At 41.7% G+C, this 19,155-nt stretch overlaps 1 protein-coding gene and 1 long non-coding RNA gene across 3 annotated transcripts; one reads left to right on the top strand and one right to left on the bottom strand.

Annotated features, from left to right (window-relative positions):
* Positions 1–368: 368 nt before the first annotated feature.
* LOC125885629 (uncharacterized) lies at positions 369–1,138 on the bottom strand. The gene is made up of 3 exons (XR_007448919.1): positions 1,082–1,138; positions 642–833; positions 369–461 (listed from the first exon to the last, which is right to left on the bottom strand). It is a non-coding gene; the product is annotated as an uncharacterized LOC125885629 (long non-coding RNA).
* LOC125885628 (uncharacterized) lies at positions 421–17,575 on the top strand. Of its 2 annotated transcripts, XM_049571304.1 has the most exons (19): positions 421–863; positions 1,934–2,092; positions 2,782–2,900; positions 2,982–3,165; positions 5,392–5,504; positions 5,587–7,000; positions 7,844–7,968; positions 9,791–10,049; positions 10,318–10,445; positions 10,546–10,642; positions 10,763–10,885; positions 11,164–11,336; positions 12,689–12,786; positions 13,963–14,090; positions 14,374–14,554; positions 14,749–14,893; positions 16,717–16,793; positions 17,018–17,064; positions 17,157–17,575. In XM_049571304.1, exons 1-17 carry the CDS (start codon positions 458–460, stop codon positions 16,789–16,791), a joined length of 3,927 nt encoding a protein of 1,308 aa, XP_049427261.1. In that variant the 5' UTR covers positions 421–457; the 3' UTR covers positions 16,792–16,793; positions 17,018–17,064; positions 17,157–17,575. The 2 variants fall into 2 exon arrangements, 1 of the variants encoding a protein (XP_049427261.1); XR_007448918.1 differs by lacking the exons at positions 14,374–14,554; positions 14,749–14,893; positions 16,717–16,793; positions 17,018–17,064; positions 17,157–17,575 and having other exon boundaries at positions 12,693–12,786.
* Positions 17,576–19,155: the final 1,580 nt, after the last annotated feature.

Genomic DNA, 19,155 nt, shown 5'->3' on the forward strand with positions numbered 1-19,155 from the left:
GGACTGCTGGTTGAACAAAACCAGCATTGTTAATTGGGCTCTGGGTAATTGAGACATTTCTTACAGTTCTCACCATTTTTAAAAAACAATCATCCAATTAATGAAGAAAATAATCATCTGATTAATCCATAATGAAAAAAAATAATTAGTTCATGGTTCCTCAACAATCTACAACAGTTAAACCCTGCTTTTACATCGGTGCATGAGTCATAATAATCTAGATATATGATATTGTAAAAGTCACATTTTTCTGTATTAGTACCTCTACTTTTTAGACAGAGAATACTGTTCTGAATTCTTGTTCCACCGCTGGACTAAGTTCATAACATTTCTTATTGAGCCTTCCCACCTGTGTAGCTTTTTCATTGGTCCATTGTTGATGACTCTTAATTGATCGCCCTCATGTGCAGGTGACGCCTCTGTGCGCACGTGAGCAAAAAGCATCAACAGCCCAGATATGTCTTGCAAACAAAGAAAAGATAAAATAATTTCGATTTTATTTATTGCAGCTGTCTATTTTCACATGTTTCAAGTTAGTCATATGGTAAGTTTAGGACAGTGGGAGGAAGTTTTCACTGCTGACCAACTTCAAGAGTCAAACGCCAACATTTGGGAGAGGATTAAACAAGACGACGACTCACTGCAGCCACATCAGCGCAGATCCAACCCGCCGGGTCTCGCGGAGCTTCGGCCTCAATCTGCTGCTTTCCCCGGAGAGCCGCTCCCGTATATCACTACACCGACACCTGACACTGACGGTAACGTTGACTTTAACCGCTTGTCCTGGACGGCTGGTCATATCAGCCCGGAACCAGGGTCCTCGGCTCCAGACTCTGAGGGTGGATATCAAGCAGATTTTACAGGTTAGAGTTAGTTTAACTTTAACTTTTGTACAGGTGTTTGATCACTGCATATTAAAAAAGGTGTTCAAAGCTTTTCTAAGCTCCAGAGCGAGGTGCGTGAAAGCTGATAAATGCCCTCGAATGATGTCACTTGAGTCAGAGTTGGTTTAAGTTAAAGGGTAAAAGTCTGAAAATAAAAAATATGTGTGTGAAGTTAGAGAGAAGCGAGTTTTCCAGACCTCTGTAGCTGCTTCTCATCTCTGCGTGAGGCTAGAGGCTCAAGGCTACAGTAGCTGCCTCAATCTCTAACCAAACTGTCAACGACTGAGTTGCATTGTGGGTAATGTAGGCGGTAGGTTTTGACAAGGAAGGAAAAACGCATGGAATAAAAAAAATATATGTATGTGTGTGTGTATATGTATGTATATATGTATGTATATATGTGTATATGTATATATGTATGTATATATGTGTATATGTATGTATGTATGTATGTATGTGTATATATATATATATATATATATATATATATATATATATATATATATATATATATATATATAAAGATATAGATATATAGATATAGATATATATGTTTCTGCTGCATCAGTTTAAATGTTCTAGGCTTGCAGTGTTCAATCAGCGGAGTAATTGTTTGGCGGTCACAGTAGTGGAAAGTAACTAGTTACATTTACTCATGCTGTACTTAACTTACTTACCTAGTTACTCTTAACATTTAATTAAGAGCTTTGGTTATATGTTACTTTGCAAATCACGATTTTACTCAGAAAATATATGATCAGTTTATAAAATACGATCCATTGTTACAGATTAAACTATGAAAATTACATGAAGTAGTTAAAATCAGCTCCACCTTGACCAGCTACATTATACTGCTAGTGCTCACATATTAACACCGTTTCTGTGCTTGTACATTTTGACTGCTGGACAAATACTTCTTATAGAGTATTTTTATACTGTGGCATTTCTCTTTTTATTTGAGTAAGTGTTTTAAATACATTCTTCACCACTGTGCACAGGTGATTTGACATGGAGAAGGTCCCTATTGTTAACTGTTATATATCCTTTAGGTTTTCATGGAGTCCAGGGGATGGTTATGGGCCCATCGTCTGACTCCAGTCCACATTTCTCTGAGTGGCTGGCAATGAGGCCCTTGGTGCAGTGTGATGATAGAGTCATGACCTTCACTGCCTCTGGAGAAGGACTTGCACACCTGTTAGTGGACAGAGGTAAGACATATGATACTATTTATATAGGTAGCAGCAGTGTTTGGACTGGTGCTGTTTCGGTGTTGTGGGTCAGGCTTGTTGCAGAGGATGTATTGAAGACAAATGAGGGACACACAGTTTCAGTGCAGAAACTAGAGGCTTTTATTTCACATAACAAAGGAGAGTAAATGCAAATTTACAGAGTCCGTATTTGCCACCTGTTTGATGCTGCAGGAATGATTACAGCAGCAGTGTCAGGTTTTATACAGGTAATTTAAAACTTGCATGACATTAAAGACTTTGGGTTGGAAACCTGAAGTGTACTATTGATCTTTAGATTAGCTAGGGCTGCAAGTAGCCCTTATTTTGATTTTGATTTTTCTCTCAATTAATTGTTTGTTTATGCTGTAAAATGGCAGAAAATTAGAACTGCCGGTCAAAATTTCCCGGAGCACAAGATAAAAGTCCTCGAAATTGCTACTTTTCTGCAACTAACGATCTAAAACTCAAAATATAGTGATCAAAAACTTAGAAATAAAACATTCCTCACACTTAAGAAGCTCAAATATTAATATTGGGTTTTTTTTGTATTTAAGCTTAATGTGCTTACCCCATTAATCAGGTATCAGAATTGTTAATTTCCTGTGGATCAATTAATCATCCAGTGATTTCACAACCAAGATTAGCTGTTCATCATTTTCTCTTGACAGAGGGAGCCTCTCCCATTTCCCTGTTCCAGTTACCTCCATACTGTGGTTACTCAGTGAGGACGTCATGGAGTGACCTTGAGATGATGGTGCCTTATGATGCCTGTTACATTACACAGGAGGTATCAGCCGCAGCACCTGCATTATATCTCCACCAGTAGTTATTCTTGTGTTCATCACCCCTTTGTTTTTCTTTCTGTCAGAATGGAAGTTATGTGCTGCCCCTGTTGTGGTGGGGCAGCCCACTGAAGCTCTCCTGCCCGGTGCAGCTGCCCACTCCTGTCCCCTCTCTCTCCCACTCTGCCCCCTCAGTCTTCTGCTCCCCCTATGGCATGGCAGTGCAGATACCAGGGCAGGAGCAGGATATACAAATACTAGGAGTCATAGGTATGTTTGTTTTAAATGGGGATTAATGCTGAGTTTTTTTTTTTCTGAAATCATTTGTACTATATATCTTATAAAAGAATCCATGTAGAGTACATTGTGAACCTTATAAGTCCAACTCAATGTGAAATTCGGAGCAAATGAGTTGTCTGGACACAGTTCCAACATGGAGGAGGCTGAGCTGGCAGCTAGAACGGTGCCACCTCCATAAACACTTAACAATGACAAAAGTGCTGACAGAGCCAGTGGGCAAAACTGAAGGATGGGCACTAAGCTTCAGTAATGATATTAGCCGTAACCACCATATGACCACAGTGCAAGGCAGCAGTTATTATCTAGCCGGGGGGATACAAACATGAACACCATGGTTGGACCGGTTTACCACAACAAACCACAGACAAGCTCAGATTACAGAGGGAGCGTGACTTCATTCTCTGCTCAGGACGCCTTCACTTCAGTGTTTCTTTAAATAGCAAATAGTGGTTTGCTGTGTTAATGCTCTGAATGTCACATACAGGACCTTTTTAATTAATTTGTTCATAATATATTTTGTATTTGGAAATCCAAGTTAAGCTGAACAGTACTTAAAATCTAGATTAAAATCAGACGAGGGATAGAGTTAACATTCTGCTGTTATCAGTTTCTACACTGATACATTGTAATTTTTTGTAAGATTTATAACGGTATCTTTTAACGCTGTGTATTTAGAATCAGAGTATTTAAATGTGACTATGATGAGGCCAACAAAATGAGGGAATATGTAAAGGGTCATTATCTATCTGTATGCAGTATATTCCCACCAGAATTATATTCCTGGCAACACAGAGAGGGCTTTGAAACAGCACTTAGATCTTTATCATGGAAAAAAAACATGAAGGGTCAGCAATTTCCTAAGACATTTTAAAGACATTTCCTGGAAAGAAATAAAGCGTGTAATCTGACACTATGTGTACTGAAGCTGTGAAGCTGTTATTTAGTTATTGATGAGTTAATAGATTAGTTAATTGTGTTGAATAGGTGTGTTAATTTGTTGTGGTTTTCCAGAGGTTTTTCAGGATCGTTTGTTTGTGTCTTTATTTACACATATAAAACAATTAAAAGGATACAGTGCATAACATAACAACATAAACAAAGGAAGGACATTCTTCAAAAAAGCACCCAGTTTAATTACTTTTGGCTTATCTGATCGCAATAACAAAATTAATTTAAACATACACGGTTTATATAATACTTTGGCAAACACATTTCTCTGTAAGTCATTAAACTTACATTCTGACATTCAAACAAAATATGATAGTCATCTCCCGCACAATTGTCATCACAGAGGTTGCAGATCCTCTGGTTTCTGTCCAGCCCTTTATATCTTCCAGTGGCCTTATTAATTCTGCTGTTGTTTTCTCTAAAATTACAAATAACCTGTCTGTACTTTTGGTTTTCATGCAACAAATACCTCTCCAGTTTAAACTCTTGTTTGATTTTGGCATATATATATCACATGATGTCATACTTCTGAGCTCACTTTGCCACTTTTGTATAAACTGATCTTTTAGCCTCTGTTCAACAGTTAGCTTTAACCAGCTTTTGTGTGTGTCAGATGTGATAGAGGGTTTCTTTACCCTCTATCAGCCTCCCCCAGTAGTCCATTATTCTCTTTTTAACTGCAATACAGAGTGGATGTCATCCTAACTTGTATTTAAAAGTGTCATTCTCTGGGCAGCATATTATAGGAAATAATTACAGCTATGTAATATACATTATTTGTATGCATCTATACACAAATGTACAGTACAATGTATAAAATACTAAAATAAATATTTGACATTTTATGTTTTATTTATTCACTTCGTTGAGACATTATATTGTCTGCAAGTTTTATTGAGTTGTTTACTAAAACATTAAACTAAAATATAAACTATTTCCCTGTAATTAGTAGTATACAGTTCTTTCCAGAGCACCACCTAGGAAATTATGGACTGGTAAAACAAATCGTCACTGTTTTATTTCCTAACATGATCCTGATCTTTTAATTATTTATTTTGTTGGCCTAAAAACTGTGAAATTTAAACATCCTGAGTCTTAAAAAGAAGGCTCTAAAAATGTGTTTTTCAACTGCATAATGTGAACTCTCTGAAATAGATAGGCTACCTCAGTGGTCTCTTCAACTCTGAATCAGGACCATTATCAACTGTATAAGACTGACTACAAAAACATGTGCAAACCTCTTCACAGTGAATGGAGGCTGGGCTCAGTTTGTATCCGAAGAGTGTGCGTACCGTGTCCCCTCCCATTCTGGGGAACTTGCCTTCTTCATCTCCTACGGTGCTCCTTGTATCACTAGCAGAGTAAGTTATTAAACTTGAATAGCTTACTGTGGTGGGCTGCTGGCTTGTACCAATAATAATTTTATATTGGGCTTCTTTTCAGGACGGTTTTCACCTCCATTATATATCAGATGATCAGGAATACATCCTCTCCTGTCCAGCCAATCCTCAGTTCCCCTACGTCCCCTCTCCTCCTTCGTCACCAGTTGACCCTCAGATCCCTTCTGTCCCAGATCCTGCACCCACCTCCCCTCCTCCTCCCCCACCTCAACCTCCAACTCAGGAGCATATTGCTCAGGTTCCTGACTACCCCCACTACCCTTATCCTGGACTCCAGCACCCCCAGCTTCCCCAGGTCTACCCTCCTGGCCCACAACCTGCCCGCCCACCTCGACCCACTCCTGGCAGTCCTCCTGGGACCCAGCCCCAGCAGCCCCAGGGGTTCCTCTACCCCACAGGGCCTGGCAAGCTGCCCTCTTCTCCTGAAGAGCACCAAAAATACCCTTCCTCTCCTTACCAGCCTCCAGCACTGCTACAAGCTACATCCAACCCAGATCTTAACGTAGTGCAGGAAAGTTCTCTCTATCAAGTTCCTAAATTGCCTGTTGGCCCTTCACAACATGCATCTGGTGTCTATTACCCTTATGTGCCTTTCTATTACCCTGCAGTGACACCAGCTCCAACCTCTGCTACAAAAAGTACTACTACCACTACTATTTCTCCAGCTACCCACCGACCCAAACCTCCAGCAAATCCTTATTACTCTCAGTATTATTTTCAGATGCCTTACTATCCTGTACCAGCTGCAGCACCAGTGACTCAAGCACCTGCTCTTCTCCCTCCCAGCCCATTGTCACCTCCTCCCTCTCCACCAAAACAACCTATAAGTCCACAGTACATAGGTGGTCCATTTTATCCCCCTGCTTCTCACTATGAATGGCCCTACCCTGGTCTTGGGGTGCAGCCTGCTTCCACTTCACTTCTTACTCATCCTGGTATTGCTCCATCTCCCTCTCCTCCACCTCCTACCACCACAACTACCACCAAGTCAGTGGTTCCCAAAGAGCCTGACAGTCCCAGCCATCCCATTGGCCACGTTCATCCCCAAAGACCCATTTACTTCTCACCGCCCACACCTCCACCGCCTGTCAAAAAGAAAGCTCAAGTTATTCCTCACGAAACTCAGGAACTAGTGACTCCACAAGCCGCCTGCCCCCCATACACTCACACCATTTGTAGCCACTACCCTCATCCCTATTACCACTATTATTCCTATTATCATCCTCTTTACCCGCCACACTACCCTCCACCTTACCCTCCTATGCCCCAGTATCCAGAGACTCAACCACCAGTGACCCCCACAAAGCCTTCAACCACCACCACTACCACAACTCCTGCCACCACCGTTTCTACCACCACAGCTGGACCCACTCCACAGGTCCCCTATCTCCAGTGTCTGAAGGGAAAGATGGTTGTCTTTCTGCCTTTTGCTCACCCAGACTCCATCCAGGTCAGAGGTCAGTGTTTATGTAAACATAAGAGCTCTTTGTGTTAGTAAGAAGTGTGGCTTTTCACGTTCTTCAAAGAGAGACAAATATCTAGCCTGGGAACCAGACAAATCTGTGAGCTCCGGTTTTGTTTGCTCTGGCAGATGTGCCTGGTTCCCCTCCCATTCAAACAGTTTTCAACCCAGCCAGATCTTGGGAAGGCCAATCACAACCAATGTGGGGCAGGTTTATTCAGATGATTGACATAGCAGCATCACTGGTCTCTGCTCCGTCAAATGCAACTTGCCAGATCCACAAAATTCAGGCAAAGTTGTCAAACTAAGCAGCGCTGATGAAATATGAATCAGGACTCTGTTACTGCATTGCCTTTTACTTGTCTCAGATGTTTTCAGAAACATATTTTAATGTACTGTTTAGCTGTAGTTTGAGAACGTTGACCAGAGAGCCATTTTTCCTGCTTGAAAACAGTGTAGTGTGCATATACATGTTTTTATACATTTTGTATTCTGTAATGAAGTGTAGAAACTGTTTTAATTCCTCCGTGTAAACTGTATTTTGTCTTTTAACAGACTCCTAATTGCAAACTCAAAACCTAGAAGTTCTGATGATGACTATTTTACTTGTTGGTTCTTTTAATTTTACTTTATCCAAGCATCTTAAAGTAAAAGTGCATTAATGTTTAAACAGTATATTGTTACCGGTCCCAGATGAACAATACTGATATCCACAATATGGTAATTGTCTCAGAGACACACCATCAGTGTACCTAGATCTATTTTTACTTCTAAAACTGAAGAGTATTGATTCTTTTAATGATATCGAAGATCTAACAATCCTTGTTTCTAACATCAGACCAAATGAAGACATGGCTGTTTGTCTCTGCTGTATCTCCACTGTGTGGGTACATGCTGCAGATGGCTGAGGGCTCTGGGGTAATTCTTCACTCTCCTCTGCCTGCCTGCCACAGCCAGCGACGGGTGAGAACTTCAATAATGTCTCATCACTGCCTGCAAATGTGTCATCTTTATGTAATTGCTCTATTTTACTAGTGCCCCTGTTTGTAAAGAAATTATGAGATTGTATCTCTTTGACGTAGTTTATTTATCTGATGACTGGTTGATCTTGTTGGAACACTCATTCAAATTTAAAGCCCCCATGAAATTGCGTTGTATAAGCCTTTTAAATCACGATATACAGTAACATAGAGGTTCTTGGACACCATGAAGTCTGGGTGACAGCTGTGTATGCTCAAAAGCTCTTGACTTGGAAGGAAAAGACAGAATCCTGGACCTTATCTGTCATGTGTAATCACATTATTGACAATGTGTCTGCCCTTTGATGAGGGTCTGAGTACTGAAGTTTAGGGAATTTGGTCCATGTAAAAAAAAAAAATGCACATTGTCAATATCGGTAGACCTGTAATTACAGCAGCTAATCAGTACTATAATAATGACAATGTAAACATGTAAACTCTCCAATCTCTCTTCCTTCATCTGGTGCCGAGTGTACTATAATGAGCCACGGTGAGTGAGCTGTACACAGCATGACATTCAGCAGTGTAACAAGCCCCTTTACACAGAGATTGCACTATAGTGCTGCCACAAGGTCCCCTCTTCATGCCCACTTTCCATTTTCACACAGAACCAAATGACGGCGGCATCGTGTTGTTTCAGTGTGTGATTTTAGACAGCATGCTGGCATTGCAGAATCAAAAGAGGTGTGACAGGCATGACATGTAACACAACAGCGTCGGCCTCTGGTGTGACATGTAACACATGTGACGGCAAAGCTTTCTCAATAAAGCAATGGCAAAACGTGGCATTAACAACCATTTACTGCCTCTGTTATATGGTGGCTGATTTCATCCTCTGCTCTTAGGTTTTTATTTTTATTTATCTGTGTGTTTTGTTTCTCATGCAAATGTACTTTTTGCAAAGGTACTTTCTGCAATTTGTTTATAATGCCTGTGCCTGCTGCAACCCAATTTGCCCATATTGGGACATAATAAAGTTGAAGTGAAGTGAAGTGAAGTGATCCTCTGCTCAGAGGCTAAGGAGCTCCTGGACCTCACTATTTTCCTGGACACTTTCGGACGCTGTTTTTTCTTCTTTGAGTTAGCTGCTATCTGCTACCAGGTACTTTTTAAATCTCCTGCATTGGATCGTATGCATAACACATCATCAAAAACGTCACACCTGTCGGCTGTTCCATTAATACAAGCATTGTTATGGCAATACACTACACAGTGTGTACATGAAGCACTACTAATGGATATGTACTATAGATTTGAAGAGCTCGCAGTTGTCACTACACTTCATTGGGTTCTTTGCAATTCACCCACCAAGTGTGAGTCCATTAGATGGAATGGTTGTTGAGAAAATTGAAGGACTGACAGACACAGATTCCTTCCCTTTTACTAAGGTGTTTCTTAAATCTGTAATTAAATATTCAATATGCATTAATGCAATACAGTTTCACCACAAAGAACAAAATATACTGGATTTACAATACTGGTGGTTTGCACCACTTGGGTTGTAGTCATTTTTGACACCCTCCTGCTTGTATGTAGAACAGAGGAGCAGTTTTTCTCAGTCACCAGCTCATATTTACAATTAATCCCACATGGACTCAATGCTGCATTTGCTCTGCATGCATGTGTTCTGGGTGGAGTTTTTTTATGTTCTGTGTAACCCAACTGGTGAGAACTCTGTTTTTTTGCAGTCTCTATTTTTGAGCAGCTCAGTTGGAAACCATGCGCGGTGGTTCATACTGACTTTATTGATCTCTCGTTCTCTTCAGACTCCCACGACCATTTCCTTACCTCTGAGATTTTGGGACCTTTCCATGGCGCAGTATAGGATTCTGGACCTGCAATGTTCATATCAAATGACTCCTGAAACTCCTGCACCAGTTACCCCATCTGTTTCCCCTACTCCACCCAGTACCACCAAGGGCAATGCCAACCCGCCTGTTGTCCCAAAGCCTAGAGTCATCTGCTCCTCCGATCTGATGATTGTGGAGCTCGCCTCTGGTCCCATCTCTGGAATTGTTGTTAAAGGTGTGTGTGTGTGCTCATGTATGTTGGTGTGTATGTTCCAGGTGCATATGGTTGCCATCAGCTCTGCATGAGTTGAATTTTAGCAGGCTTCAAGGGGGCCTCTATGGTGTACAGTGGAATGGGGGTGGGGGAAAGGTAGGCTTGGTTTTTGTTTTGACTGGGCTGCACTTACGCTCTGTGCCTTGCCATGCTGAGGGCTATAATTGTGCCATTTGAAGTCTACACAAAAATAGCTTATTGTATGTTTTCTACATGTACTTTTTTTCAGACATAAAAGGGAACAAAATGAACCTCCAGGATGCCCCAAAGCACTGTGGGTATTCTGCAAGAAAAGGCAAAGATGGCAAAATCCGCTTGAGTCTCGAGTTACACTCGCGCTGCCACATGAGTGTGCAGGCAAGTATTGACTCAGATTTCACACTGAGCACATGACCTTTTGTATAATTGACCATTTGCTGTACCCATTAACTCTTGTATAAACATTTTTCTCTAAAAGGGTAAAATGTACATCATCGTTGTCATCTTCATGACAGCAAATGGGAGACAGGAGGCTCAGTTTTCCTGTCCAGTTGTCGTCCCAGGGCCTGGACAAGGTAAATGGTTTTTATGTTTACACCTCTGAAAGGCTATTCAATTTGCCAAAGGGTGTTTTCTCCTGGCCATTCAGAGTTATTTTAACTGATGCGGCTGACATTTGTCGTGCTGTCCCTTAGAGTGCAACCTTCCCAGCGAACAGCGTCTCCCCTGCGGACGCGGCTCTCTATCCCAGCCACAGTGTCTCTCTATGGGCTGCTGCTTTATCAAGCACCCCCCTGCCTGCTACTACCCCATGGATGGTAAGCTGCAGTTTGCATTCCCACTGGCATTTTCACGCCACTTAGCTGAGTACAGTTGAACTGTTTTGGATACGGAAATATAAGCGCTACAGCTGCTGGGTGTGTGTGAAGAGGCACATTGAGGGCCTGCATAGCATGATTCAAGCTGGCAGTGACACAGAACGGGAAAAGGGTATAAGATACCTTGGGTCTCATTATCAATTGCCTCCTGAGATTTCTGACCTTTTGTTAATCTGACCTTTACATAACTGTGTGTGCGTGTTTGTGTCCTCCTCCAGTGTGCACTATCGACCGCCACTTTGTCTTCTCCGTGCCGGCCTCCCTCACAGACCCCCCTCTTAACCCTGCTCTGCTTGTCGCTGCCGGCAACTCCACCTGCAAACCTCAGAGAGTGACGTCTGACTACGCCTTGTTCAAGATCCCGATGGATGGCTGTGGGACACGCAGATTGGTAAAATTTAATGAATGAACATGTTTCCCAAAATATTAGTTATTATGCCAAATTAAACAATGAACTGATTATGTGAGTGTTTCCTAACTGCCGTAAAAGCTGGAGTCGGCAGAAATGTGGTAAAGCAGGAAAAAAAACAACTGCAGAATTCATATGTCCTATGTCCCTCCCTCCACAGATGGGGCTTCATATTGTAACCCAGTGTTTCCCATACATGGATTTATTTAAAGGCGCTGTATGTAAGAATGCGGCCAAAACTGCACTCAAATTCAAAATACTGCCGCAAGTCGTGTCCACCCCCCCTCCCCTACAGATTCGAGGTTGCTGGACAGCGGCACGCTGGAGACTGATTTGTTTGCCCACGGGCGGCTGCCGTGGCAGGGCCGCGTCGCTGCGTCCTTGATCTTCGGTTTTCCAGCAGACCGTTCAAACAAGTCCGGCTTCTCTGCTGCTAACGCTGCTGTCGGAATACAGCTGAGGAGGAGCCGGCTGCTAATGCTGTGTACCGGGACACTGCTAATGGAGCTCAGGAGATGGAGCTTTGGTTGGCACACATCAGCACACATCCCCCAGCCCCGAGTGTCATTGCAGGCTGGTGGTCAGCAGCCAGGTCTAACCTGTGTAACGGCAGTAACAGAAAGTTTGCTGATCCAGCAGGGAGTCGGGGCTGTCCAGTTGCTGGGGTTTGTGCTGGCTGGATTTGGGCTGCACAAAAGCTGACAGGTGGTCTGTCTCCAGAGCTGCTGCCCGCTCTCCTCAGGGCAAGTTCATCTGTAGTGGCGGGGAGTGAGGCAAAGGACACACTTATTCTAGGCTCTAGTTAACGTTAGCATGAACATGAATTAGCCGGAGCTGCAAGCTTTTCGCTGAGGTTAGTAGAAGGCTAAATTATTAGCAATGATTTCTCTCCATTTATGAAACACACCAATATTGAAACATTTAATTTATTGTCAGACTCTCTTTTGGACTCCTTCTGAAAAGTCCACCATCCTTTTTGGGTTGCTTTGCAGTGTAGGTAGTTGTTAAATGCTAGAACATTAACTTCTCTGCAGAATTCTTTGCCATTGAATCAGGCTTTCCCCGAACACCTTATGACCTGTGATTTGCCAAAGTTTTCTGTCATGGCCTCGATTTTCCAATACCTGAAAACAGAGCCAAAGTGAGGCACAGGAGTCTAGTGTTCTCTCAGACCACTTAAATTACAATATGTTTATGATGGGATTTTTGCCCAATTACGTCAAAATTAAACTGCCATCCCCAGCTTTAATTCATCAGTCAACCACAGATCCTGAACCATTCAGTATTTACAAGTGTCCACATAATAAATAGCATGTCTGATTCTGTCCTGACAGACAGCTGGGAAAACAGTGATCTACATGGTGGAGGTCATCAACAAGGTTCAGGCGATCAGCCTCAACTTTGGCACCATCACAAGGGATTCTCCTGTCAGGTCAGAGCATGTTGCTATTTATTATTAGAGTGAAAGTTACCTGTTCAGAGAGGATTAAGGGTTTCATTTTGACCAAATACTGAATATGTTGATTTAACTGTTAAAGCTGTTGTAAGTTTAGTTAAAGTCCAAAGTAAAATCAGTTAATCCTGCACTGACTTCTGTTTTGGCCGCTTGGGGGAAATGGAAACAAGTTATAAAGATATTGACATCATCATCATCTTGTGTAGGGAGCAAATTTGTTCGCAAACAGTTGCTTATTTACACATTCAGCTGCAATGCAATTATTATTTATGTTGAGTTGTGTTTGTGTCCACATGATGAATGAAATTCCAGTAGGTACTCTTTCTAGCTCTATTTTAGTCTACATCCTCACTAATATGTTTTTGTTGTAAAATTCACAACTATTGCTGCGTTTACGCCTAGCATCTGCAATACTTAAGCGTTTTGGAATCCCTTAAAGGGAGACCTTTTGACAAAGCCGCTGGCCCTGTTTTAGTTTGAAAAGTTCAGAGTTGGGTTTTAATCTGGAGACTTTTGGAAACAATGATGCAGACGCCCAAGTTCGCCTCTTGACTGGGTCATATAAGTCACTACATGTCAAACCAAAGCATTATAGCAAGGTGTACATACCGTTTGTGATTTTAATCCTGCTCGTGTCGGTACTCCTTTCCCATTGCCATGGCTTCCTCTGGCATTTGATAATGCGTCTACTACTGCTCTGATATGTTGTCGTATTTGCTTTGTAATGACTGTGTTTCCCACCTTATACTCATGTGGAACGTGCAAGCTCAGTGTACGTGAATGATCATGTGATGTGTGTTTTCCAGCATGTCCGTAAAGATGGAGATTTATTTTGAAACGATTATAAAACAGTGCTCTAAAATGGAAACGTATTAATGTGGACATGGCCTTAGCCTCTACCAACTCCTGATGGAAATATCTGGCTCTTCAGTAGCTAAATGCTCCACTATGCTCACCAGCTAGCCCAGTGGTTTACTATGTGATTGCAATGTTCACAATTTGATTTCAGCTCAGGGAATCCTCCCTGCATTCTGTTTCACCATTTTCACATTCGTCCATCAAATGAAGACAAAAATGCCAAAAATAGATAAATAAATAAAGCCAAATGCTTAGTGTGTATTTCCATTACCATGTTTTCTGTCTCATTCTCAGGTTGTTAGTAGAGTGCAGGTTTCTGCCGGGCACAGTTCTAAGTGTGAGTTACTTGGTCAAAACTCCCACCCTGGGACCTGAAGTCAAGACCCAGGGGATACTTGGAGTGCAGCTCAGGATTGCCAAAGGTAGATGGTCTTCATTTCCATGCTAACAACTGCGTTGCATAATATAACTTATATAACTTATGATTTTGTGCTGTTGTGTCTCTGGGCACAAGTATATGCCAGTCAAGTTGGATGGAAGCTGATGACAATCGAAATAACAGATCTTACTGTACTCATTGTATCAGCACTGTATGAATGCTTCACACACATTGTGATCAACTGCTGGAGAACTAGCACTGAGTGGGTGAAATGTGGTTCAAGAAATAACCACCTCCTATTCCAGCACACCTCCTTTTTGTTCTAGATGCCCAGTACAGCAGCTACTACCCTCAGTATCACCAGCCCCTGCAAATGCTGCTGGGGAAACCCCTCTACCTGGAAGTGCGTCTTCTCAACGCCCCGGACCCCAATTTGGTGCTGTTGGTGCACTACTGTGTGGCCTACCCGCGCTCCGGAAAGGCTGTGTGGCTGCTGCTGTACAATGGGTACGCTGAGACATCTACAGTAAATATTTAGGAGGGAGGTACTCGGGAAGGAACAAGAGATCGACTGCACATAATAATAATTTTTTAAGTGTTTTTTACTGGAAGGAGATAACAAGAAAAATCAAAAGAAGTACATTTTTGATGCCTATTGCCCGGGTATCAAATTGACTTACTAATTCAGTGTTACTCCCCAGATGTCCCAACCCCTTGGACCCAGCCCTGCAGCAGGCTGTGCTGTATGATCCTCGACCGCCCTCTCCCCAGGCTCAGACCCGCCGCTTCACCATCAGCACCTTCCAGTTCCTTCCTGATGGGGAGTTTAAGGACCCGAATGAAGAGGTAAGTATATGTAGAGACCCTCTAGTTTTGTGAATAACAGTGGGGGGCTATTAAAAACATCTAACTGTATTTATTGTGTTCTTTTCATTATTTTTTGAGGCATCTTGCAGTATTTCCTTCTTGGTGTTCAGACTTTAATTTAGAAGTCAGGTTGAGGTGTTCTATCAGCATATGACATTTAGAATTATTTATGGCAATATTTATAGGAATAGTTTGATATTTTGGAAAATACACACTGAATTGCTTTCTTACTGAGAGTTAGATGAGTGGATCTGTACCACTATCATATTCGGAGAATACATACAAAGCTACAGTGAGCAGATAGTTAGTTTAGCTTAGCACTGAGACTGGAAACAGGGTGAACAGCTAGCCTGGCTCCGTGTAAAGCGGGGATGGACATCTTAAGTAATATCCATATTCGAGAACTTGCATTAGATAATTGTGGAGTACAAGAGTATCTCAATAAGAATCTAAATTGGCCAACAACAGAAAACAATTTTTAATTCATTTTTCAAGCTAGGCTTCAATTAGATTATAAATTTAAAGTTAATATAAAAAAAAATCAGCAAACTTTCTGTTGCTGCCATTACATAGATTAGATGCAGCGCTTAATTATCGTGTCTGGAGTCCCAACCTGCTCTCCTCCTTGTCAGTTCAAGGTCTGCCCAGCTGGCACAAGCTAACCCAGCAGTAAGGGCTAACATTCAACACAGTGCCGTTCAGTGATCCCGACAAACTCACATGGACATTTAAACAAATCGACTCTGTTGTTAAACCCTATTAATAACTGTTAAGTGACGCTAGGTTTGGGCTGCCTCTCACTGACTGTCCCTCTGTGCTGAGCTCATACTTGCAGCACTGGTCCCATGATAAAAAGAGAGACGGCAACAGCAGGGCAAGGAGGTGCTGAGCGAAGCAATACACTGCACACAGCTCTACAAAAGATTTTACCCATTTTAAATAGTAAAAGAATATATTTAAGTCATGTTCATATGAGAGTTGTGGGAGGTTGGGTGGCGATTACTTTATATCTTTAATGAGTGCTGATTTACAAAGCGAGTACTACTAAAGTACTCATGTCCATCTTTAGTCCAAAGGTAAAAACAAATCTGACTACCAGCACCTCTAAAGCTCACCAATTACCTGTTATACCTTGTTTGTTTAATTGTAAAAATGAAAAGCTGTGCTTTGGTAATGAAGTGCTGGTGCGGGAGCCAAGCATTCTTTATGCTATGCTTAGTTAATTAGCTGTTGGCCCAAGCTACATATTTAATGGACAGATAGGAGTGTGGCATCCATCTTCCCATATAACTTTTGGCAAGAAAATGAATAAGCACATTACCCAAAATGTCTCACTATTGCTTTAAGCATGCTTTGCCTATAGTTTTCATGTGCTGCAGCAAGGGAAAATTTTTTACAACATGCAGCTGTTTGCCTGGAGCGCCTCTGAATTGGCCCCCTGGGGAATCAATGAAGTCTTATCTTGGAGTGACTGTTGGCGTTGGACCTTATTCTTTAGATTCCCTGTCTTGATTTTGTGTTTTTAAAAAAACAAAAAATCGACTGTCCCCTCAGTGTCACTTTAAACTTTTTTTTTTTTATTTAGCATGGGCATATAGTCAGTGGAAAATGAAACCATTGACAGCTGTATCTCTAAATCTCTTAAGTCAGCATTCATTACGAGGACATGTGGAGAGGCCATTTTGTTAACTGCAAATTCTGGCCAAATCTCAATTGGCAGCAGCTGCGAGTCATAGTACGCTGCACACTCTCGAGACTGGACACTACATCAATTCCTGCTCTACTTTTGCCCTCCCTCTCAGATTTACTTCATGTGTTCAACTGAAATCTGCTCACCACGTGATGGGCCCTGTGTGGAGGGATGCTTTGGCCAGTGATGGTGAGGAAAATGAGCACTCTGTCCTCAAATCACCCACCACACCCTTATGAACTCTGGAGGATCGCATGAAAACACCCATGAATGAGCCCCATTACAACACTCCTGACTGAGCACAGTCTGAGAGCCAGTAGTAGCTGCACTTCCATATGACAGCAGGACAATGTTTTAGTAATGAGGAGAGTTTTGAATTATTTATCAAGGCTGATCCATTTCCTGTTTTCCAGTTACGACATGGGAGACGTTTGAAGTTGGTTGAGATGATGATGATCTGGTAAACAGCACTTAATGTGTTTAGCCCATGTAACAATACACCAATGTTACTTTTCCATACTGACATATCTCCTCTTTTGTTCTCCTTTTCAGGCCTCAGAGATCACATGTTCAACCACAAATAAAAGCTCTTAAAGGACTCGAGTGTGTGTGCATGTGTGTGTGAGAGAGTGTGTGTTTATTCCACTAGGTTTTAAAGCAGGAAGTGGCACTCCATGAAAAAGTGGGAGGCAGCATTGTTTACATGAACGCTTGGCTCTTGTGGACTGAGCATAGTTGAGACTCAGGCTGACTTGCTTTGCTGCCCTTCATGTGGAACATACAGCAATAAATGTTTGAGATAACTGGAGGTTTTGCATGTAACCAGTGTTCCATCAGAGGGCTACAACACATCAGTATGGGGATGACGTCTGAAAGGGATCTTAAGCATATTTCCACCCAAGTTTGATCACTCAGACATGGCCAGAGGGGCCCCTGAGACAGAGGATTTGCTGTAGCGTGCGGTTATTTCATTAAATACAAGGATTACACACTGTGTAAACACATTGGGTCTCTCTGTGAGATGACATCTTTAGGTGTGCTTTAGATTTTTTTCCCAGTTAAATTTACAGTTAATAAATTGCCACAGACCCCTTGCCAGCCACACAGTACAGTGAAGCAGGGGCTTTTGGTGCTCTGAGGCAGTTGCCCACTTTGCCTGGTTGGTAATCCAGCCACGCGTACAGCAACTTCAACTGTAGTTTATTTATAGTGCACATTACCCAGATGTGTCTCTGTCTGATTTTAAATCTGCAAAATGCACAAACGGTTATAAGAAACTCACATGTATGCATACACACACAAGCAGAAACCCAAACATACAGACAAACACATAAAAACATTAACAGAATTAAAGAAATAGTTTGACATTTGAAGTTATACACTTATTGACTTTCTTGCTGAGAGTTAGATGATACTGATACTGTTCTCATTTCTGTTCAGTAAATTTAAGGTCCTGCATGGTCAAAACTCGTTTGAGGGGTGAAAACCCAGTGGTCGTAGATGAATGTGGGGATGATGGTGCACATTTTCAGACAGTCTTTACTGGAAAGCATTCATTGTGTTGCACTCTTGTTTACATGAAAAGTGACAGAAAAAGTTGTGTAACAAATGAAAAATGTTCAAACCCTGGCTCCTTTCTCACCTCCACATAGCCGGCCAATCATGGCATGAGAGTTTTGGAAAGTTATAGAAATGGTCAAACCAAGGCTATTAAAAAAAGAGGTTGGGACACACTGTGAGCCCATGGGAGCTATGGGGCAGACACGTGCAATGTATCTGGAGTTGCAATGAATAAAGGTGCTCCTCAGGTGTGCTTTTTTTTTAGCTTTCATGGATTTGCTTGACCTGACAGAACTTTTTTGGTACGTTTAAATTGATGGCGACTGATATACAAGAACATTTTTATATAGAAAGCATTTATTTTTCGTAGGTTATTATACAATTACTGAAAAGTAATTGCAAAATCATAATTCTTATATCTTTCTAAATATATTTCGGACTGTGGACGCCTCAGTGAAAGAAACATCCCCATGTTCTATGATAGTGTGCCAGCTATTGAGATGTTCAGAAAGTGCAGACCAGAATTTTCTGCGTATGTGTTGTACCCCAATGATATAATGCAATATGACGTGACTTTTCCTCTTTTTAACCTCCTAGGGTCAAACAAAGAACCCCTCAACTGTTACATCGGAGAGGTTAGGGTTTCTGAAGATATTCAACCCCATAACAAGCAGTTCTGATGCCCCCTTAAGGCTCTAAATAATAGCCAGTTAGCATAGCTTAGCATGAAGACTGAAAACTGGGAAAAAGCTAGCCTGGCTTGGGGATATCAGCACCAGCACCTCTAAAGCTGGTTAATTTGCATGTGTATCTTCTTTCATCTGTATAAAAAAACAATGTGTTTAAAGCACAAGTTGTGGTTTTGGTGATTTACAGGGTGGCAAGCAGTGAAAACTTGAAGTTGCCACAGCTCCTGGCCAAGAAATAGTCCCGCACACAGCGCCACTAAACCATTTTTTTACACTTTAGAGGTGTTGGTAAGTGGATTTTT

This window comes from Epinephelus fuscoguttatus, linkage group LG3 (genome assembly GCF_011397635.1).
Source record: "Epinephelus fuscoguttatus linkage group LG3, E.fuscoguttatus.final_Chr_v1".
Lineage (NCBI taxonomy): Eukaryota > Metazoa > Chordata > Actinopteri > Perciformes > Serranidae > Epinephelus > Epinephelus fuscoguttatus.

Excerpts from the sequence above, each read along its gene's own strand:
- LOC125885628 (XM_049571304.1), top strand. The coding sequence starts at position 458 with ATGTCTTGCAAACAAAGAAAAGATAAAATAATTTCGATTTTATTTATT. Across the intron at positions 11,337-12,688 it reads GCTGTGGGACACGCAGATTG|ACAGCTGGGAAAACAGTGAT; the intron begins GTAAAATTTAAT and ends CTGTCCTGACAG. Across the intron at positions 14,894-16,716 it reads TTAAGGACCCGAATGAAGAG|ATTTACTTCATGTGTTCAAC; the intron begins GTAAGTATATGT and ends CCTCCCTCTCAG.